This window comes from Heloderma suspectum, chromosome 10 (assembly GCF_057233095.1).
Source record: "Heloderma suspectum isolate Gila_16-S chromosome 10, 16-S_ref, whole genome shotgun sequence".
Taxonomy (NCBI): Eukaryota; Metazoa; Chordata; class Lepidosauria; order Squamata; family Helodermatidae; genus Heloderma; species Heloderma suspectum.
Genome location: NC_139467.1, coordinates 44,338,894 through 44,362,369, shown reverse-complemented (window position 1 = coordinate 44,362,369; position 23,476 = coordinate 44,338,894). Strand labels below are relative to the sequence as shown.

The following is a 23,476-nucleotide window of genomic DNA, read 5'->3' as shown; positions in this document are numbered from 1 at the left end:
TTGGATCGTCTGGGCGCAGCCGCTGTTTGCGCGCCAACCGGGCACTACGCCTCCTTTCTGCGCCCTCCATTTGGCGCCGCTCTCTGCATTGGCGTCGCGCGTCCACCAAGTCTGCTATCCGCGCTCTGTCACTCCTTGGACTGCTATCTAAGCTAGGAATGCTGGTGGGAGGAATCTCCGTCAGCTGTTGGCCCTGGGAAAGAGGAGCGTGCTCCTCTCCCAGGAGCGACTGCTCTTCCTCAGAATCAGAACTACTCCGGGATTCTATGGGCTCAGTGTCCACCCTGACATCCATATTCATCACGGAGATCCCATTTCCCTTCTGTTGGCCGGTCAAAGGTACTGCCAAACAAGACAAGCTCATAGACATGATGTCCATTTATATCTTTTGTGAAAGGTATGGACATCATGGAAGACGGTACTTTTAGGCCACCAATTCAACAGAGATTGTTCTGGAAGCTCTGAACACTTTAATAAACTAAATTTAGAAATGGACAGTTATCTTAGCAATCCTACGTCACTGACCTGGTTGCCGTAGAAGTATTTTGGCTTTCTTTACAAGTATGTTCTGTGAAAAGAACTCTTTGTTCTCTGTAGATTTGGTTATGTTCTATTTTTCCCTATTTTTTATTATAACAATATATCTTTTAAAAATCCAGGCTGTGTGTGCATGTTGCCTTTAGTTAGGACAGGAAGGTTTGAGATCAAGTGATTGGACTTCACAGGGAAAGGCATCCTTCTCTGATACAACGTGAGGTTTGGGAAAGAACCCTCAACAGCTGTTATACTTCAGTACTCCCTCTTCCATCATGCAGTCGGGACCTGTGAGGCCTCTGGGGGCAGAGTGGCACATTCCTTTCCCCATTTTCACAAACATATTGATAGTTTGCCTTGAATGCTGGAGACACAGTGGATGTACAAACATAGGATGGCTCTACGCCAGCCTAAAATCCCGCATTTAAAACTGGGCTTTTTGCTTCTGTTTTAAATACAGAATCAACCGACTCTCTTTACACGTACTTCCTCCCCCGCGCTTTCCTCCTCATTTCCCTCCTTATCTGAGTTTTCCCTATGTTTCATTATATAGCCACTAGATGGCGCTGTGGTCTAGCTCCTCTTATTGCAGGTTTTCCCATTTTCACAAGGGAACTCAAGAGGGGTAATTTGATAGCTCATTATCTCCGATCTTTTAAAAAATGGAATAAAGGTCATTTAGTGAGGAAGACACCCTGGAGTTTGATAATGTCATCTAAAGGACCTGCAAACTCCCCTGAGTAACCAATCTCAAGAGAAGAATAAAAGCTCCATGGGAAGAAGCCCGTAGTTTCCATCATCGGGCCTCAGCCTTACCTACTTCCCTGCTATTTCGAGGTACCAACGTGGCAACACCACGAGACACACTCACAAAGATATGCACAGCAGGCTAGGCTCCCTCACCTTTGCAGGTGTGATATCCATTAACGCTGCCTATAGAACTTCCCCCAGCGGGCAGCACAGAACCTAAGCAAAACAACAAGGAGACAGACAGAATGACAGAGACAAACATGTTAGCGATACAGATGTTTGAAAACACATGCAGGCTGTGTCCTTTGCAGCTGGAACACAACCCTCTTCATGGCGAGCCAGGAGGGCTAAGCATGAATTGAGACTAACCTCTGAGGAAAATGCATTCACATCACTGCCAACTAGCAAGATCACAGCTCATCCCCCCATGGCAGTGGGCAAGTTTACACATTACCTTCCTTATGCTGAAAAAAACTCTACCGAACCATGCCTTCTCCATACGACCAGCATAAAATGTAGCACAAGCAACTCACTGGGCATTCTTCTAGTTCAATGCCTTCTGCCTCCCAGAACAGGGACGCTGGTGTGAACGTCTCTCCGCCAGTCAGAAGAACCCCATAAGGAGTTGCACTAGACACGATGGTGGCAGCAGGAATGGCAGAGGCTGTTTCAGGTAGCCACCTTACGATAAATAGGACTTCGCCCCCTCTTGCCACTCAGAAGGTGGTGTGCTGTCATCTCAGTACTTGGCAGTGATGTGTTACAACCTTCACTTGAATAATTCCCACTTTTTGTGGCTTCACCGCCTCAGCTGTCTGTCTGAGGCCCAATTCGTGTTACCTAGGCAACGAGGTAGACTCCAAAGAACTCCTTGCATGTAGCCAGGCTTTGTGTCGTGGCAGGAAGTAACCACATGATCTCGATAACCCATGCCTTTGCATACATTAACACTGTAAGGTGAAAGGCCAGTAATGCAGAAGCAATACTTCGGTGGCTATTATGTTGCCCAGGTAATGTATGAATCAGGTCAGAATCCATCTTTACAGTAATGGACGTGACAGAGAGGGAAGCCCAAGCATGCACAAAATTAGCACAGCACAAGACAACAAAACATTCTACAACACACAATTTTCTTTTTGTCTCCCCACCCAACCCACAAGCAGGGGAAGCTTTCTATGGCTGAGAGAGCTGTTAGGTAAGAGATAGGAGGTTGGTTTGCCTAGGAGAGAATTGTAACCACCAAATGGTTTGGAAGGTTCTGGAAACTCTGTGGATATGTGCTGCAATCCAAATTCAATATTGGTATTTCATATTATATAGATTTATATGCAGCAGTATGTATTTGTTGCTAATATGCACTGTTGGTAGTTATGTATTCTTGAGCTCTGATTCACACTCTGCAGTTTATTTGAAATGTATTAGGTGCTAAACTGCTCTGGTTTTGCAGCTATATACGTTAGCTATCTAACTGCACTCCGTGCTTTATTAAGCTGTAATAGAGCTATTTTATTCTGTTTTTCCTTGGCCAGCTGAACTGAATTTGTTATGTGCCTGGGAGATGTGGTTAATTTTGGGAACAGAGGAAGAGGCACCCTCATTACAGTGGGAGATATAGAATTGGGATTGGACAAAGCCAAGTGAGGGAAAAAGTATGTGTGCATGTGGGATGGGGGAGACATCTCAAGCCTGTTCTCCTTCTGGTCCTCTCACTAACCAAACAACCGTAGTAGTCCTGTCAATTTGCCTTGAGGCCTTGTGGCACTGTTGTTAAAAGCCAGATTGGTCTACAATAAAACCACCATTATCCATGATTTAATTTTGAAGGGGCTGATTTGATACATGTTACTGAGACCTGGGAGATAAACTGGAAGGATCTCTCTCAGATGTGTCTACCTGGGCCTCAGTGCAAGCCTATAGGCTTGCCTATAGTCAGAGAGGAGAGTCACTGCAGTCTAAAGGGATTCTGTCTCCTTCTCCAGAATCCCTGTCAGTCTGTGCCCTGGCTTTGAGTGTTAGTACCTTGCTTTGGGTCTGGGATTGTGTCATGTGCAGACCACCATGCTGCCTAGCAGTCTCCCTGACTCAGCTGATCTTGGATCTGGTGTTGACACTCTCAGGAAGACTGTCCTGTGGAACCTCCACTTACATTCCAACTTTACCTTGCCTCACATGGTTCAGGACTTTATGGCTGCCATGAAAACCACGGGACTATTGTAGTATGCCACTGGTCCAACACCTGCAACAGGTGTAGACAGGACAATGGTGGCCTGTGTATAGTTCATTAACACCCTTGCCATGGTCAGATCACTGCTGAGTGAGGTTTGGCTTAACTATTCTCCTCTGCAGGAGTGATGGACTTATTAGAATACTCCGCTCCTGGAGGCTGATGGAACCTGACACATTCCTGAGTGCCCTTGGAAAATGTCTAGTTGGCATGGCTGGTGCACCTCTTGAAGCCCTAATCTCATTGTGGAATACTGAGATGACTTGAGTGATTGACACAGTTGCCACCAAATATCCTCTCCTGTAGTGCAGAGCCTAGGTGGCTCTCTGGTTTACCAGACAGTTGAGGATGATGAAGCAGGTCGGGAGATGACTAGAACGCAGGTGATGGAAGACTCAAAGCAAATATGAGCAAACGCTGGTAAGAGCTCATTACTGAACTACTTCCCCACTATCACTGCATCCTTCGAACATTATTCAACAGATTTTTTTCTGAGTGGCTTGAGGCCTACTCCAGCTCAGTCCACAAGGAGCAATTCAAGAACCCTTGGAGGCCTGCTGTGACATGTTTGCTAAACAGCAAAGTGTAAAATTGCTTGCATCTGCCTTGACCAAGAGGCCCCAAGTGCAGCTGTTTAGTCTAAGGGTGTGTCCACAGCACCATCAGGTCAGGGTTTGTGGGATGCATTTCAGCTGCAGCCTGAGAATTTAGACAAGGTGCTTTGAAGAGCGTGGTCTATTTCATGCCTGCTTGACCCTGGTCCTTCATGGATAAGATAATTATATCTAGCAGAAAGCGACTGACAAGGTGAGTTCAGGAGGTCATTTATGTCTCTTTACAACAGGGAGCAGTCCTGGCCATCTTGAAAGAGGTGCTTGTGTAGCTGTTCCTTAAGCAAGCCTCCTTGTACCCCAGGTGTTATTGAAACTATTAATTAGCAAGGCACAAATATCCCTTTCCTGGGCAAGATGCCTGAGCAGATGGTAGCTCTGTAACCCCACCCGCCTTTGGATGAAACTGATTAAATGGACACATTTCAATCTGGTTTCAGCCTTCTCTCAGCATAGAAACTGCCTTGGACATCTTGATCAATGACCTATGTTAAGACAGAGATGGGGAGTGCAATCCTACAGATCCTCCCGGACCACTCAGTGACCTTTAATACCGTGCACCACAGTATCCTTCTGGATTGGCTCTGTGGGTTATGCAATGGGGCATGGTGTTACAAAGGTGCTACTACCTGCGGGGCTTTCCAAAAAGGTGATGGGGGGGTGCTACTGCTCAGGTCCATGGCATTTATTCTATGGAGTCTCTGCAGGGTTCCATCTTTTTTTATTCTCCTAGGCCATTTAAGTATTTTAATATTTTGAGAACCTGGTTTTCAGCTGCTTTAATTATTATGTTATTGACCTTTCTTGACTTATAACAATTTATTATATTTTATTGTTTAGATATTGTAAAATTCCCTGGAATCATGGAAAGGATGTATAAAAGAAACTTTACATAAATAAAGCAGAAAAAAGACTTCCTTTCCACTGAAATTCCCAGGATGTTTAAATCGTCAGAGAGTAAAACTGCCAAGAGGGAGCACACCCAGGGTGCTCCCAAACGAAAGGCTCCTAGCATCACTGGTTAGAAAGCATTGTGCAGCTATTTCATCTCTCCCATCTTAATGTATTTTTGTGGAAAGAAAAACGGGTGGAAGAAGCAGTCGGAAAACACAGGAGGGTTACAAGGAGAAGATGGCATCGTTTGAGTGACTGCAGGATACAAGCCTCGTCTGGAAGCACACCAGGCTGTTTCTTCTGCTTTTTCAGTGATATGTGCCCTAAGTGCCCCAAAGCTCTCACACACTATCCTAGGAAACCCTGGGGCTGCTCAGGAACGTATCAGGGATTCCTTAATGAAAAGATCAGTCATGGCAGACGAGCCCAAAGGAAGGTTGTCCACATGCTACAGAGCGCCAGGGGAGTGTCAACATAGCGACCTACGAAGCTGCTTTATACTAAATCAGACCATCGGTCCATCTAGCCCGGTCTTGTTGACACTGACTAGCAGCAATGGCTCTCCAGGGTTTAGGCAGGACCCTTTCCTAGTCCTACCTGGAGATGCCAGGGATTGAACCTGCGACCTTTTACACGCAAAGCAGGGCTCTGCTGCTGAGCTATAGCCTCTCCCCCCTGAGGGCCCCTTCCTGAGTGTTCTGGCAGTGCACTCAAATCACGCAAAGCAGTACTGAGGCCTGGCCAGAACCACACATGAACGAAGGCCTCATTCTCACAAACAGCAGGCAAGACTGAACCACTTAAGACTGCAGGTGTGGGCTGACATGACTGAATGCTCGCCCATGAAAAAACAGTGAGCAACCCTGCACACAGAAAACTAGGCATCAGGGAGACAATCTAAAATAGGCATAACTAGTTTTGTATACATCGAGTCCTCACCCACCTGAAGTACGAAGTGTACAGTCCAGAAGTCTGTTTGTGAGAACTGGGCTTACCTCTGAACCCAAAAATAGTCTGCAATGCCCAGGGCTCCCATGGGTAATATTCTCTGCAGGAGACAAACTCACATGGAAAGGATTCCCCTAACACAGAATGTTCGGAAGTCACAGTTCTGCCAAGGATATGTAATCTTATCTGCCATGGCGGTCTTGTATCTTATCAAGAAGTGAATTAAATAATACAAAGTGTATGGCTTTCTATACATCACCTTCTTCCGATAAGGCATTTCTTACAACAGCTAATAGCAGACTCTAATATTTTCTGCTGACTGTCTTTTAAAAGGTCCTGCGTCTACAGTCTTTTATCGATTATTTTCTGAAGTTGGGCTTTATGCACATTTGTACATACAAGGATTTATCTATATATAAAATTATGTGATACAAACATTATTCTTGCCAATGAAAATAATTTAAAATTATCAGAAACATGCTTCACAGTATTACTCATTGGACCATATCAAATGACGTTTAAAAATTTTAAAGGAGAGAAAACAAAGATAATGGATGTTTTAAGTTATCGTGATAATTATTATCCCAATAATTAATACATAAAACCTACTTTGCAAATCCAAACAGTCTTTAAAACCAGTCTATAATATTGTACTCTAATTTGATAATTTAAAAGAAGAGAAGTTTAAAAGTTCCTGAGAGAAAGAACTGCGGAATGAGATTTGGGGAGAAGGTTTTAGTTCTATGTCTTTAAACACATAGGGCTAAAACATTCTATTGCTACCAACCTGAAAGAACTTCATTTTAAAATAAATAATAGATGGTATTTAATGCTTTTGAAATGTATCTGTAATTCTGTAAATTTTCCTAACTGTTGGGAGCTGCAGGCAGCAGGTAGCAGATTTTAAGCATGGCTGGTGGCAGCAATTGTTAGAGAAAGCTGCAAACTAGCATCTGTTCCAGGGTCCATAAATCATTTTTTGCAAGATGTTGGGAGTAAAATGCTATTTATAGATTCGAACGTATAAGAACATCTGAAGCTGACTTATAACGAGTCAGCCTGTTGGTCCATCTTGCCCAGGACTGCCTACTCTGACTAGCTGTGGCTCTCCACAGTTTCAGGCAAAAAGGTTCCTCCTAGCTCTGCTACTGGAGATCCTTTAACAGGAGAGCCTGGGGATTAAATTGGGACAGGCTTTCTGCAGGGCAAAGCATGTGGCTCCATCACTGGGCTATGGAACCCCTCCCTATGTGAACGAAAAATAGGAAATTAAGACACAGAGGAGACCTCCCTCCCCAGCTTCTGCAAAGATTGTGGCAAAGCTGAAGCAGGACAACCCTCAAGGCCTCCACACACACACCCCTCCCAAATCTCAAGCTGCTCAGGCTTGGATACGTTCTATCTAATGAGCAACTGAAGTCAGAATGGCTCCTAAAGAGGAGAAAGGACAGTGGTGTCAGTGGTACTCTAGCAGGTGTGAAAAAGGTGTGCGTCTTCTCTTCCTCTTACCTGTTTTGCATTGTGCATCAGGAGCTGTAATCTCAACTATTAAATTCTCTAAGGCTGTCCCTCTGCGGTTTATCTCCTCCACAAGAACTCCCTTTCCTGTCCATTCTTCCAAGAAGACCTGGTAATGCAACGCAACCACCTGTCAGAATGTGGCCACTGATATGCAGAGCACACAAACACCTGGCTATAAGCAGGACTATTTGCACATTTGTTTATAGAACATGCACTCTGCATTTCTATGGGCGCTTCCAGATGGAGGGCTCCTAGCACTACCACTGAGAAAGCCTTGTGCAGCAATTCCACTGTTTTCTCCTTAACGGATTTTCTGCACTAAGGAAAGAGGGAGAAGAAGTGGTGGGAAAACACAGGAGGGCTACGATGATGTCTGGACCCTCTGTAAAATCTCGTGACTGAGGCAGGACAATGGCACCATAAAAGCCTCATCTGGAAGCACCCTACATCAACATGTACATTAAGTGGTTTATAGATTTCTAAAACAACAACAAATACAGTAACATGAATGCAATGAAAACAATCAGAACAGATTTCAAAGCAGCATACAAGGCACTTGAGGGTAAACATATTTAGGCTGCAATCCTATACCCACTTACTTGGGAGTAAGCCCCATTGAACTCAATGAGACATGAGCAGATGTGTACAGGATTGCACTGTCAGCCTTATAAAAATGCCCACTGAAAGAAAACTGTTTTCAATGCCTGTCTAAGAATGGGCAATGAAGTGGCCAAGCTTAACTCCTTTGGAAGGTCATTCCATAATTTGGCTGCCGCAAGCAAGGAGAGGTCCTCACTCTTGTACCCACTCACAGAACATCTGGAGGGAGAAGGCAGACAGAAGGGCCTCAAAATGGAAGCAAAGTCCTTGGGCAGCTCATATGGAAAGCAACTCCTGAAACATACTGGCCCCGGAGAAGGATATCCCTCAGTTCCATTGCACAAGGGTGAAAGTGGGTATTGGGCAGATAATCCAATGTCTGGAAAGTTTCAGCTTTCATGTTTTGTTTTGAAGCCAATGCGAAAAGAGACCTGAATGGATGGACACAATCCAGTGAAGACTCAGAGGGTGAGGGGCAGTGGTCTGGTGGGTGTAGATCAGGGGGCCATTTTCGCTTCACAGGCCACACTCCTGCCCACTGCCACACTTCTGAATTCAGTGGCGACAACCAAACAATCAGTATACTATCAAGCAGTAAAAAGGTCGAATTTAGCCAAATTTGGCCTCTTCTTCCTCGTTATTATTTACATGCCACTTTCCTACAGTAAATTGTACCCAAGCAGCTCACAACAAAACATTAACTCATTAAAAAAAACAGCAAATACTGGTTTGCCACCAAAATTCAGCAGCAAACCGCTGATTTTTTTCTTTTTTTTACAATTTTTTTGCTGAGTGTTGCCCACCCCTGGTATAGATGAAAAGGCAGGATTTCTAATGGCCAGGGATAGGAATTTGGTGCCCTGCATGCCTGTTTGCCACAGCTCAACAGGAGAAACAGAATATACTTTACAAAAAGCCCTAAGCGTCTTGGGACCTCGATATTTGAGGGAGCGCCTCTCCCCTATGTATGCCTGCCCGATAATTGAGATCTGTTGGAGGGGCCCTCCTCTGCATCCCACCAGTGCGAGACATACACTATAGGGGGATATGGGAGAGGGCCTTCTCTGCTGTGGCACCCCAGTTGTGGAATGCCCTCCCCTTGGAGGCCTAATTGGAGCGAATGCTGGTTTTGTTTCGGTGTTAAGTTAAAATGGCTTTTCACCAAAGCCTTTGAGGGCTAACTGAATTCCCTAAAGTTGCACGCTGTTTTAACTGTTTTATTGTTTTAGATTTTCTAATTGGTATTATCTTATTCACTGCCTTGTTGTGGCAAAGGGGCTTGCGTAACTCAGTGAAGCCATAAGGAATGCTGTGCAGGGCCACCCAAGACGGACAGGTTATGGCAGAGAGTTCTGACAAAATGTGGTCCACTGGAGAAGGAAATGGCAACCCACTCCAGTATTCTTGCCAAGAAAACCCCATGGAACGTATCACAAGGCTAAAAGAGATGACGCCGGAAGATGAGCCCCTCAGGTCGGAAGGTGTCCAATATACTACTGGGGAAGAGCAGAGGGTATTTCCAAGTAGCGCCAGAAAGAGTGAAGCGGCTGGGCCAAAGCTGAAAGGACACTCAGCTGTGGATGTGTCTGGTGGTGAAAAGAAAATCTGATGCTGTGAAGAACAATATTGTTTAGGAACCTGGAATGTCAGATCAATGAAACAAGGTAAGCTGGAGGTGGTCAAACATGAGATGGCAAGATGGAACATTGACATCTTGGGAATCAGAGAACTAAAATGGACAAGCATGGGCAAATTTAATTCAGGTGACCATCATATCTACTACTGTGGGCAAGAATCCCTTAGAAGAAATGGAGTAGCACTCACAGTCAACAAAAGGGTGGGAAAAGCAGTACTGGGGTACAATCTTAAAAACGACAGAATGATCTCAGTACGAATCCAAGGCAAGCCATTCAACATCACAGTAATTCAAGTCTATGCCCCAACCACTGATGCCGAAGAAGCTGAGGTTGATCGGTTCTATGAAGACCTACAACACCTTCTAGACCTACAACACCAAAAAAAGATGTCCTCTTCATCATAGGGGATTGGAATGCTAAAGTAGGAAGTCAAGAAATCACCGGGATAACAGGCAAGCATGGCCTTGGTGTACAAAATGAAGCAGGACAAAGGCTAATAGAGTTTTGCCAAGAGAACACGCTGATCATAGGAAACACTCTTTTTCAACAGCAAAAGAGGCGACTCTACACATGGACATCACCAGATGGTCAATATCGAAATCAGATTGATTATGTCCTTTGCAGCCAAAGATGGAGAAGCTCTATACAGTCAGTAAAAACAAAACCTGGAGCTGACTGTGGCTCAGATCATGAGCTTCTTGTTGCAAAATTTCGGCTTAGATTGAAGAACGTAGGGAAACCCACTACATGTAGAGAACACTCAGCAGTGGCCACAAGACTGGAAAAGGTCAGTTTACATTCCAATCCCAAAGAAGGGCAACACCAAAGAGTGTTCAAACTACCGTACAACTGCGCTCATTTCACATGCCAGCAAGGTGATGCTCAAAATCCTACAAGCTAGGCTTCAGCAGTATGCGAACCGAGAACTACCGGAAGTACAAGCGGGGTTTCGAAGAGGGAGAGGAACTAGAAATCAAATCGCCAACTTTCGCTGGATCATGGAGAAAGCAAGAGAATTCCAGAAAAACGTCTATTTCTGCTTCATTGACTACGCTAAAGCCTTTGATTGTGTGGATCACAAGTGGCAAATTCTTAAAGTGATGGGAATACCAGACCACCTTACCTGTCTCCTGAGAAACCTGTACGAGGGTCAAGAAGCAACAGTAAGAACCGGAAATGGAACAACCGAGTGGTTCAAAATTGGGAAAGGAGTACGACAAGGCTGCATATTGTCACCCTGCTTATTTAACTTATATGCAGAGTACATCATGAGAAACGCCGGGTTGGATGAATCACAGGTCGGAATTAAGATTGCTGGGAGAATTATCAACAACCTCCGATATGCAGACGATACCACCCTAATGGCAGAAAGCGAAGAGGATCTCAAGAGCCTCTTGTTGAGGGTGAAAGAGGAGAGTGCAAAAGCTGGTTTGAAACTCAACATTAAAAAAACTCAGATCATGGCATCTGGCCCCATCACTTCCTGGCATATAGAAGGGGAAGAAATGGAAGCAGTGACAGATTTTATTTTCTTGGGCTCCAAGATCACCACAGATGGTGACTGTAGCCATGAAATTAAAAGACGCTTGCTCCTTGGGAGGAAAGCTATGGCAAACCTAGACAGCATAGTAAGAAGCAGAGACATCACCTTGCCGACAAAGGTCTGTCTAATCAAAGCTATGGTTTTCCCAGTAGTAACGTATGGCTGTGAGAGCTGGACTATAAGGAAGGCTGAGCACCGAAGAACTGATGCTTTCGAACTGTGGTGCTGGAGAAGACTCTTACGAGTTCCCTGGACTGCAAGGAGGTCAAATCAGTCCATCCTGAAGGAAATCAACTCTGAGTGCTCATTGGAAGGACAGATACTGAAGCTGAAGCTCAAATATTTTGGCCACCTAATGCGAAGAGAAAACTCTCTGGAAAAGACCCTGATGCTGGGAAAGACTGAAGGCAAAAGGAGAAGGGGACAGCAGAGGATGAGATGGCTAGATAGCATCATCGATGCAATGAATATGGACTTGAGCATGCTCCGGGAGAGAGCGCAGGACAGGAAGGCCTGGCGTGCTATGGTCCATGGAGTCACAAAGAGTCGGACACGACTGAACGACTGAACAACAAAGCTGTTTATATTATTTATTTATACTGTTTAAATTGTTTTTATCTGTTTGCCGCCCTGAGATCTGAATGATATAGGGCGGGATACAAGTGTTTTAAGTAAATATATAAAAAAATCAATAAAATGAGCAGACTGATGTAAACATACAATGGCCCAGGGCATGACCTGATGGCATGCAATGCAGGAGCCTTGCTGAAGGTCTGAATCTCCTCAGTACCTGGATGGGAGACCACCTGGGCATTCTGTGTATGTTGGTTTGCGCTCCATGGAGGAAAGCGTAAATACACCTAACTTACATGATGTATAGAAATCTCAGAATTCATTTTTTCTTGGTGCAGAATTTTGTTTCCTTCTGTTTGTTTGTTGCCATACAAATTACACCACATTTTTGGCTATGGGAACCCAGGAAGATCATAGGAAGCCTGCACAAGTGTGCCCGAAACAGCTTCCTGCATTCTCTGAGGCTTCAGAGGAAGCCAAACAGCCTTCTTTGTGAAGAAGAGGCTCCACATCAGGATACCAATCCAGATGCAGTGAAGCTCAGACCACAGCCAGAGGTTTCGGATCTCCCTCACAGCACAGGGTGGCCTCTGCTCCACAACTGCGTGTTCCTATCCTCCTTCCAAGCAGGCTCCTGGCCTCTTTTCTCTGCCCACCTCAATTTGCTGCATCCGCTTCTCCAATTCATGGCTGCCCAAAGAAGTCTCCGTGGCTGGTATATTCCCCTCTGTTTCTTTCAGCCACTGCCTGATGGACCCAACCAGTTTTCGGAATTCATCCAGCTGCTCCTGGCAGGATGATGCACCTTTCTCTCTGAAAGGGGGAAGAAAAGGCCGGCCATTAAGAAACCAATTTTAACCTTTTTCTATTTTTCCATTCTTTGTTTTATTTATACAAAACTTTATATTCTGTTGCTTACACACCACTCTGGGCAGCTAACAATTAAAACCAATCATAAAATGCAATTTAAAACCCATATATATGTGTATATATATACACACACACACACACACACACACACACAAACAGAATACATATTACATATATATACAAACCGGTGCAGGAGATAGAACAGAGGTATCAGACACAAACATCTCTATCTGATAAACCAAAAGCCTGCTGAAACAGGATGGGGTTTGCCATGCCATGCAACACCATAAGAGAAGGGGCCAACCACCCCTCCCCGAGCAACAAATTCCGCAGTTTAGGTGCAAGCCTCTACCATAGCCAGGACACAGATGCTTCCAGATGAGGCTTTTGGTGTGCAGTCTCGCCTCAACTACAGAATGTTATGGGGTGTCCAGACTACATCATAGAGCATTTGTAACCCTCTTGTGTTTTCCCACTGTTAACTTGGGTCTTTTTTTCCCTTTCTTTTTTAACCACAAACAACCCATTAAGACGGGAACAACAGAATAACTCCAAAATGCCTTTAACCGGTACCATGGGTTGTCAGGCTAAAACTGTCCTGCTGGGTTCAGATGTCACAACAAGCTACCCTGAGAACAAGCCACCCTAAACAACCCTACTATAAGCCATGGGTTATCAGGGTGGCTTGTTTGCGAAAAACAACCCATGATGGAAAAACCACTCCAGGTTTGGAGTGGTTTTTCCAAACCCTGGAACCATGCAAAATAAAAATCCACCATGGCTTAGCATGACGTGCGAACCAGGTCATTGTTTGTAAAGTACTTTGACAGTTTGAAATTGTGCTATAGAAACACCAAGTATTATTACTGCTCCTTTTGCAACATTGCATCACCTATTTAGGATATCTTTGTTCAGGCCAACACATTAAGGACCACCTGCAGGGAAAGAAAGGGAACTGGACCCTCCCAAGATAATCTTTCCTCAGCAGGCCATGTTCAGGCGATCCCTGAGGCTTTAGATACAGAATGTTTTGGGCATTCCTCCTCCTACTGGGCAACAATTCAAAACCAAACACTGTCTGTAGTAGTTGCTGGAAATGACATCAGTGGCAAAGGAATAATCACAACAGAGCAGCATCCATAGTATGAACCTCCACAAATGTCCATACAGAGGACAGGATGCAGGGCCATCCAAGCTGTTAAGTAGTTATTTATTTATTACATTACGATACTGCCCAATAAGTAAAACTCTCTGGGTGGTTCACCAAAATTGAAACCCTAAAATACAACTTGATAAAGCATAATAAAAAACCTTTGGAAGTTTAAAACAGAATAAAACCAGAGTAAATGTCACCAGCAGATAAAGGTCTAAAAACACAAGAACACACATTTAGAAACAAATTGAACAACTAAAAAGCCTGGGAAAATAAAAAGGTCTTCATCTGGTGCCCAAAAGACCACAATGTAGGTGCCAGGCGAGCCTCTCTGGGAAGGGCCTTCCACAACTGAGATGCCACGACTGAAAAAGCCCTCTCCTTAGAAGTCACCTGCCTCACCTGGTTTGGCAGGGTAACCTGGAGGGAGTCCTCTGAAGATGATCTTAGGTATATAGGACAGGTGTATATGGGAGGAGGCGATCCTTCAGGTAGTCTGTCCCCAAGCTGTTTAGGACTTCAAAAGTTAGTACCAGCACTTTGAATTGGGCCCAGATATGGACTGGAAGCCTGTGCAGATCACAGGGCACTGGCATGATAAGATCGTGTCAGCCAGTCCCTGTTAACAATCTTGCTGCCCTGTTTTGGATCCGCTGAAGTTTCTGAACCTTTTTCAAAGTCAGCCCCACATCTCATGTGTCATAGCAATCCAAACAAGAGGGTTCCGGAGCAAGGATCACTGTAGCTGAGCTATCTCTGTCCAGATAGGGTTGGCCCATCAGCCTAAGCTGATAAGAGGCGCTACTCACCACCGAGGCCACCTGCGTCTCCAGCAGCAACGCTGGGTCTAAGAGCACCTCCAAATCATGAACCTGATCCTTTACGGGGACTGCCACCCCCTCCAGAAGGGGTTGAGCACCACTTCGCTGGTGCTGCGTGTCTGGTGCACGGCAAGGCCATGCGCAGCAACATCAAGGGTGCTTCTCCAGCTCCCTGGCAATGCCACAGTGCAGCCCTCCCAATTGGGTGCCTTCAACAGTGTTGGACTGGAACTCCCATTGGCCCTGCTGGCTGGGAATGATGGGAGTTGCAGTCTAACACATCTGGAAGGCACCAGGCAGGGGCAGGCTGCCACAGAGGGTGCCCACACCCACAGCGGCTCACCTGGCAGGACGTGTGGTGCAGCTGCTGCTTGGGGGATCCTGCAATTATCACTTCTTCACAAGACTGTTACAATGGTAGATTTTCTTTTTATTTTCAGCAGAGTTTAAATCTTAAGACCGCCTGGTTATGGAATTAAGGTTGGACGATTCATAGATTGTGGACCTCTGTTTCACCCCCACTTTGTGTCTTTCCTTGATTGTTTGTTCCATCTCACTGGGCCAACTAATAAAACTATGATCAATAACAATTACATCAATAATACAAGTAGCACTTAAAAAAATTAGTACATCTCAGTAATCTGCAATAACACCACAGTGATGCGAGACTACTGGCCCTGATCCTACACCCACAGCAAGTCATATAATAAAAGTCCATGGGCAATTGGAAGTGCTGTGGGGAAGGAGGGGAAGACCAGAGGGTGGGGGGTTGCCTAAGACCATCTGGATGATCACAGGAAGCAGTACCTTTCTTAGGCTGGAGGCAGGCAGCAGTTTTTGAGAGGGCTGAAAATGGTTTGAGGGAAGTTGTACTTCCATGGAGAAGGTCCCTATTTCTTGTGTTCAACCTCAGTCAAACAGGTCTTTCAGAGTTTTGACAAAACAAAGATCTGCAAAACCTGTTTACCAGAGATGAATGTAGGACAAGAACACACACTTGACCCGTCGTGATTCCTCTGTCAAGCTGCCTTCCAGTTTCTGTGAAAAAATCCCCAGCCCCCAGTCCTTTTTAGTACAAAGCGTTTGTACATGGGAGGATTTTGCCTCAGTAGGTACCGTGGGCCTTTCAGATCGCCCAGGCCCCCTGTGACTAGTGTCTTCTGCAGGATATCCACTATGACCACCACACTGAATTCATCGAGCAGTGAAGCACCCATCTTACCTTTCCCTTGCTGCTTTCTGCAGTTTCAAGAAGTCTTTCCGTAAACTGCGCACCTTCTCCTGGTGTGAGGAAGAGCCCGCCACTGCAAACTCACAAGAGCTCAGCACTGCAGTCAGACCTTCCAATGTGTCCAGGTCTTCGTGGCGCTGCTTCATCTCAGAATTCAGCTCCTGGCAACACAACAGGGAAAAATGTGGCTGAAATGTCACCTTAAGATTAGAAACACACATGGCCCAAGGCACAACCCAACCTTGGTTCCCTGCGACACCTTCACCAAGGGGAGCAGGCTAAGGAGACTGCACAGCTCACACCTGTCCCTGAAAAATGTGTGTGTTTGGGAGTGGTGTGCATGGGGGACCTGTGCCAGCTGAAACCCTCTGCAAGTTAAGCCAGATCGTGCCTTGTGTAGACTGTGCTAAAAAGGAAAAAATAGAGGATGTTTTTCTGCTGAAGTAACTGAAATTCTGCAACAGTAAAAGATGAATTCTGTGGCTTGTAGAGATTATGCAAATTTGCCAGCTTTCCCTTATTTTGCATAATTTATTATGCTCCTGTTAGTGATAGGGAGGGGTGCAGGTAACTGTTCGCTTGCCCTCTGATCGACTGAGAATCTTACTCCAACACTGCCCTGGCTTTGTGAGATGTCACTGGAGTTTTCCCATACTCTCAACCACATCTCCACAACCATAAGGGTTTCCAAGACTGGAGAAGCTGAACCCAGTGGCTCGTACCACATTCTGCAGCTTTTCTGAACTCCTCCAGAATCATGGCATACACACAGTCCTGCTTTATGGCCATCTCTGCTAGAAGCTAGTGTGTGCTTGGTTATATCCTGGCTATAATGCCTCTACAGGAGAAGCAAGCAAGCAAAAAGATGAACAGCAACCCAACACCTTTCTCCTGATCCCAGGCAAGTTGTGGTTGCAAAAAGGCATGTGTTCGGAGCTGCTACTTCACATGCTCTGGCGTTCAATTTTTTTCCTGGTTTAAGCCCTGCAAGCTGTGGTTCAACGGAAGCCCTAACACTGACCTCCCTTGCACAGGTGTTATGAGGCTCAATTGTAAATGCATCCCAAATATGACTTTTTGTTCTTGTCTCAACAACGAGCCCTCAACAGCCACTGAATGAGCTGCAAGCCCCCGCAAGGAAAGCTGTTTCATTCCAAGCCAGACCTTTGGTCTCCCCAACCCAAACTTGTCTACTCTAATTGGCGCCAGCTGCCCCTGGCAAAAGTCTGGCTAAGTGAGACTCTCATCACTGGCAATGCAGGGCTCGAGCAGGGGCTGTCTGCTGCCTACAAGCCATGCACTCCACTGGCAAGCAACAGCCCCTGCCCAACAGCCTCCATCATTCAGGAGCTTCTCACCTGGATCTGCTGGGAGAAGTGGGCAATGCCATGATCGGGCTGGTTTCCCGAGGCCAGCAGCCGCGACCGGCTCTCTGTGAACTGCTGCAGCTTTTCAGAGAGCTGCTCGAACTGCTCCACTTTGGGGAGGAGAGCCTTCAGGCTGTCCTCCTTCTCTTGCTGCCGCCGCCACAAGCAGCCAAAGCGCTCTGTCACCTCCGCAAGCTTGCTCTGCAGGGCTGCGGCTGTGGCGCTGTCGGCGGTCTCCATGAACTGGGTCACCATCTCCCGGGTAGCGTCCAGACTGCTTTTTTGCCTGGCGATGTCCTGCTTCAGCTTCTGTTAAAGGAAACACAGTGACACGCCTGCTGAGAAGAACTTGCTGGCAGGGAAAGGCCGCAAGTTTCCTTTGGAACCAGCCTTACTGAAAGGAAGGAGCAATTCTAAACACTCACATGCCTGACGGCAGCCTGCACAGCTAGGGCTCTGCCTTCGGGTGGGTTCAGGTACAGTATCCAACAAGAACAAAGATGAGCAACAGCAGCCTAATGCCCAATAGCCTAATTCAAAGGCACAGTTTGCATGTAGCGACTAACCAGGGGTTAATTAACCCAAGAAATTAAAATGTTTACTTAAAAAAACCCAAAATGGCCTGACGAGAACCTGAGGGCTTACAGAATGCTAGTGGCAGTTAAGCCAAGAGAGAGAAGGGTCGAAAACAGATGTCCACGATACTGGCAATAAGTCGATGAGGGGCTTGAGACAGCCAGTTTCCCCTCTTCTCCCCCTGCCCCCCCCATGTTTCTTGGGGCCTGGGGCACTGTTTTCTGTGTCTCAACTGCTCTCAACCATAGACTTTACTGACAGACTCACGTTTTGATGGACTTCTGGTTTCCTTCCCCAGCTTGGTGCCCTCCAGATGTTTTGGACTACAACTCTCACACATCCTGACCAGAGGGAGCTGGCCTGCTCAAGCCCACCCCTGCTCTGGAGGAATGATTTCGTCTCCAGAACTGCATGCCCCTGTTTCCCCACAAGACCGCCACAGCACTAGAACACGCTCAGGTTTGGTAACAGCAACCCTCTAGCATTACATAAACCCAGGAGGAAAAGTACTTGGGGTGGGGAGAAAAGAAGTGTCATTTGTTCCCTTCCCCACCCCTGAAGTCTCCCAACCCTGATTCAGACTGGATTAGAAGCACTCCTCTGAGGGGCTGGGGATATGCACTGCAACACTGTTGCATGTCCCATGCGTAATGGACATTTTAGAATATCTTGATAACACATGAGAATTGGTGAGTTTTTCATTAATTTTTCATTGCTTTTGGAATATGCTTAAGTAAATGAAAAGTGTAGTCAGACGCACTGTTGGGCCCAGCTCTGACTTCCTTTGGGCATAGGAGTTCATTCTTACTTCAGAAGAAAACTATGGATGGAAAGTGAAGAAAAATCTGTTACCATGCTTGTGGCAAGAGCCTCCTGTATGGAGGTGGAGGAGAAAGCAGCCACATCTGCCTTCTGGAGGTTTTTCTCAATCTCAGCCATGGACTGAAGGAGGCTCTCCAGTCCCTCCTGGACGCTCTGAGATTGGGCAATGGCCTTCTGCAAGAGATCGGAACGCTCTGCCATCCAGCAAGAAAGGCTCTGGAAACGGCTCACAATGGAATCTGAGAGAGCACCAAATGAATTACAGATTACACAGGGGAAGGTTAAAACAGTCAGAGGATTGCCCATACAAAATGCCATGTGCTATGTGGAATCCACCCCGCAAGAGCTGTTTGGACACATAAGAAGCTACCTAAGGTGGCCGAGGCATATCACTCCTTGGAGGCTGACGCAACTGGGTGCATGAGATGGACAATCAAAATGTCTCTTTCCTCTTCCCACAAACCCCTGGGGAGTTCTTGGAGCAACAAGGATTAGAGACCTAAATAACATTCTCCGGTCCCCACCATTACCTGTGGCCTGCTGAATCCCTCTGTGGTCGGGGACAGGCGCTTTGTGTATTTCTAGAAGGGACTGTGCTGCCTTCTCAAGTTTCTCCACAGGCACCTGATGCTCTGCAAGATCCTCCTGCAGGCGCTGTTCCAATCAAGAAGAAAGTGAGAGCAGAGCAGTGGCATTAGGACGGTACCAAAGAGCTGGCGGTTAATTTCTTGAGGAGACGAGATACCGCAGCTCACACCTGCCTGGAATCCACACCTTCTGTGCCTCGGCAACCATGCCCCAAATCCCAGAAGTACGTGGCCTGGCCGTGGTTAGTCCGTGTTGAGGAAAATGCACTTTTGGCATGTTGGGACTCCTTCTTACGGGAATCACACATTCCATGTCTGAGACTCTACTTCAAGAAAGGCAGCAGTTCTACCAAGCCCATATGCTAACTCCAATTCCTAACTGGCAGGCTTATTCCAGTAAGCCATGCGACGGAAAGTTTTCGATCAAATCCCCAGCAAGTAAAAAGGCAGATGTATGTCATTTGGTCTTTGTTTTTGCTTCTGAGACTACTGAGCAAGAAAAAAACCCCCCAACAACCTTGAATCCAAGGTTAGACCAGAAGTGTCTTACTTTGAGCCTCCCTCACTTACTTTGGCACTGGCAAGCTGCTTCTGCAAAATGGCCGGGTCTGAGGAGATGGGCTCTGAAAGTAGATCCGCCACGGCCTCTTCACTCTCTCGCAACCATGACATGAGAGATTCTGCTACATCCTGAAATTGTTGAGAGCGATCCAGCAGCATGCTCAGATGGGAACCAAGCGCAGTACACTGCGAGACATGGGGAGAAAAGGACAACGGTGCTCTGGGTGCTTCTGATATCCGTCCAAGGCTGTAGCTCAATAGCAAAGTTCATGTTTTACATGTATGAGCCCCCACCCCCATTATCTCCATTTCAAGATTCTTGGGTAACAGCATGGCACCGAATGCTGTGCTTTACATCCTGGTGAACCTTTGCCAGTCACAGACCACAGGCCACCAGCACGCTCCTGGCCAGTTTCCTGCAGGATATCTACAGCTGCCTTCTGGTTGTCTGGAGTCTTGCAAACAATACTGGACTAGGTGGATCTCTCTGATGTAGCAGGACCTTTTCATGCAAGAGCGCATGCTCAGGGTCACTTTATATAGAGTAGTTATTCCTTCACTGTTAAACAACCCTGAGTATGGGATCTCTCTTTGTAAATTTAACATGCACAAGCGCTCTAGTAAAGAAGAAAAAGAAAGAAGTAGGCTACACAAGGCTGAAGTCAGCCCCCACTGCCCCAGCGTAGTTACTTACTCTTACCCAAGGGAATGGCAGCTACTATTGGGTGAATACATCCTACAACATATACAGAAGACCCCAATATTTTATGTATGTATGTATGTATTTATTTGTTTGTTTGTTTATTTATAATATTCCATGACGGGCAGAAGCCTTCCCAAGGTGGCTTACAGCAATATGGGTATCACCTCATAGTTCATCCATGAAGATGAGAGGAAGGTCATGAAAATCAGCCGAAATGACCTCATGATATAGGACATTGCACAGATGGATACGCAAGAGGGCAGCCTACTTTCTAATATGCTGCAATCACAAAGGCTATGAACAAACTGACATGTAATAATATGTACCTTTGCACATGTAACAAAGACTCAGTGGTACAACAGGAGCACACTAAGCCAGGAGTGCAGAACCTCAGGCCTGGGGTCCCAATTCAACCCTTCTGGGGCTCCCCAGATGGCTCCGCCCCTTTCACCCAGCCACTGGCCATTTGGTGTTTTCCCAGGTTTTGTGCAATTCCTCCCCCCCCCCCCCATTCTAAAAGGTCAGCAGACCTCTCCTAAGCTGTAAGCGCTGACGGCAAGAGCTTGAGTGTGCGCTATGCTGGTATTTTTGGTATTTTGGCCCTGCCCATTTGGCCTCACCTGCTTTGCCTTTGGCCCTGCCCACTGCTGGAATGCATTCCCCAAGATCTTCTTTGAAATGGAATTTGGCCCTCGGGCTGAAAGAGGTTCAACTCCCCTGCACTAAGCCTTGGGAATGATGAACTCTGGCACACTATGTGACGCTTCAGCCTGGATCTATAGCTCACCTTTTTAACAACAACAAAAGAGCCCTATGATTTTTGTACCTTGGAGTGGAGAGCACCGTATCTCTTGGTGGCATCATCCAACTTGCTCTCCACTACGGTTCCAGTGGCTACAACCGCAGGCACTGGAGGCCCTCCAGCCTCAGCAGTCACCATCTTCTCTGCATCCAGCACTTTCTGCCCTGACATAGTAACAAACCGCAGATCTCCCTTGTGGGAGATCACATCTTCGGAGAAGCTGCTTTGTCGGCAGAGCATAGGCTGAAGGGATTCAAGGCTGCAGTCTCCCTCATGCATCTTCTCCAACTCCTGCTCAGCCTGTTCCAGCCAGGCCTCAAATTCCATGTGGTCCCGCAAAAATTTCTGCAGCTCTTCCCGGAGCGACTGTGCTTGCTTGAGCTGCAGCTCTGACTGAGACAAGGTAGCAGCATATTGATCCTTCAGCTCTTCTAGCCTTCCCTGGAATCTCTGTTTCTCCTCTGGCATTAGATTGTGGCCTTGCTTGTCCAGGAAGGCCTGGGCTGACTGAGTGGTTAGAATGATGTCTTGCTGCTGAGAGAGAAGCTCTTGGTGGAGGACCTGAAAAAACATTAACACATCTTTAATGCGGGCACCTGCAAATTAGAACCTAGGCACTTTCAGGCCAGGGGGGAAAGCCTCAGCTACCCTCCAGAAGAGGGGGAAGCTTCTACCATTCTGCAGTTCTTCCAATTGGTTGGGAGCCCTATATTTATTTTATTTATGGGAGACATTGACTTAAAGCCAAATGGATTCATGGCTTAGCTGAGATTTGAACCCAAGCCTTTCACCCAACAAACCCCTCCCACCTTCAAGTTTTCGTAGTGCAAATTGAGGTCCTCTTCAACTCTGTCCACTTCCATCAATTGACCATCAAGATTATCTTGGACTCCTCTGTCTCCATGCCCTCCAGTTACTTGTCCCACTGGGTGGAGCTGACCTTCTTCTGCAAACTCTCTGTGCTGCTCCAGTGAAGCCACCCAATGGAGAAGGGATTCAACCTTACTCTGATTCTCTTCAAAGTCTTTGACAGCTCTAACCTGAAAACAAAATTTCGAGAACAGCATATAGATTACAAACCACAAATCCATTAGGATTTGTTCCTGTGCAAATGCCATGGAAATGAATGGGATCTGCACATGAGCACAGCTGTGGAATGGGATGCTTTTAGCAGCCTGGGTGGCTAGGACTGGACAAAACCTAGTTCCCTGAGCCAATGTTGCGTTCCATAGTGGCCTTTATGGGTTGCCACCCCCTCCCAGGCAAAGATGGAATAAGGTGTATAAATCACCTTAACATTACCACCTGCTGTACAGAATTACAGATATTTAAACTGAGACCACCTTCAAGCCACAATAATTTTTTATACATTTAAGTGTTTTTAATGAAGAAATCAAACACCCAGTTTCTGTTTCCAGGTTGCCGACATAATAAATACCCTGGATGGCCCTGTTCTCTGCATGTCCTATCTAGAAAAAATAACAGAGAGTCTTGTGGCTTCTTCAACAAATTTATTATAACATAGGGTGCTTCCAGATGAGGCTTTTATGGCCCTGCCTTGTTCACTGGATTTCTCAGGGGTCCAGATAACAACATCATTTTCCACTTATAACCCTCCCGTGTTTTCCCACTGCTCATCTTCTCACTTACCACAGAAACTTTGTTAAGAAAGGACAGAATAGCTACACAATGCCTTCTCATTAGTAGCACAAGATGCCTTCTGGAAAAACCCATAATTATGAAGGGAAACAATGTAAAAGTGGGGTCAAATGGCAATGAAATGGCACAATCTGTGACAATTCAATTAATGTTGCCATTTATACCCACTTACCTGTGAGTAAGCCCCACTCAAATTAATGGGACTTACCTCTGAGTAGACATGGATTGGACTGCATGGTAAATCTTGAATATATATATAATATAAACACAGTAACAAACACAGTAACCATTGACAAAAACAGTAGCTGGCGAAAACACAATAATCCTAGCATTACTAAGGGCACAATCCTATGGGTTGTACCCTTAATGATCGTAGGCCCCCGAACTCAGAGGCTTATGATCAGCCTATGCAGGGTGGGAGGAGCAGCGGAGGCAATCTCACCTGCATTTGTCACTAGGCGAGCTTTGTTGCCTGTCTAACTGGGACGC

General features: G+C 46.1%; 1 protein-coding gene across 10 annotated transcripts in view; it reads right to left on the bottom strand.

Moving 5' to 3' along the window:
• MACF1 (microtubule actin crosslinking factor 1) overlaps positions 1 to 23,476 on the bottom strand; it is a 334,205-nt gene that overhangs the window by 110,187 nt on the left and 200,542 nt on the right. For 9 of the 10 annotated variants that reach the window (XM_084816162.1, XM_084816155.1, XM_084816156.1 and 6 more), the window contains 10 exons: positions 22,138 to 22,368; positions 21,353 to 21,889; positions 19,833 to 20,009; positions 19,206 to 19,329; positions 18,706 to 18,914; positions 17,269 to 17,586; positions 15,902 to 16,071; positions 12,492 to 12,648; positions 7,471 to 7,588; positions 1,438 to 1,500 (listed from right to left, as the gene is read on the bottom strand). In XM_084816162.1, coding sequence (XP_084672288.1) covers positions 1,438 to 1,500; positions 7,471 to 7,588; positions 12,492 to 12,648; positions 15,902 to 16,071; positions 17,269 to 17,586; positions 18,706 to 18,914; positions 19,206 to 19,329; positions 19,833 to 20,009; positions 21,353 to 21,889; positions 22,138 to 22,368 — 2,104 coding nt within the window. The remainder of the gene's footprint in view (positions 1 to 1,437; positions 1,501 to 7,470; positions 7,589 to 12,491; positions 12,649 to 15,901; positions 16,072 to 17,268; positions 17,587 to 18,705; positions 18,915 to 19,205; positions 19,330 to 19,832; positions 20,010 to 21,352; positions 21,890 to 22,137; positions 22,369 to 23,476) is intronic. The other variant, XM_084816154.1, reaches the window with a different exon arrangement.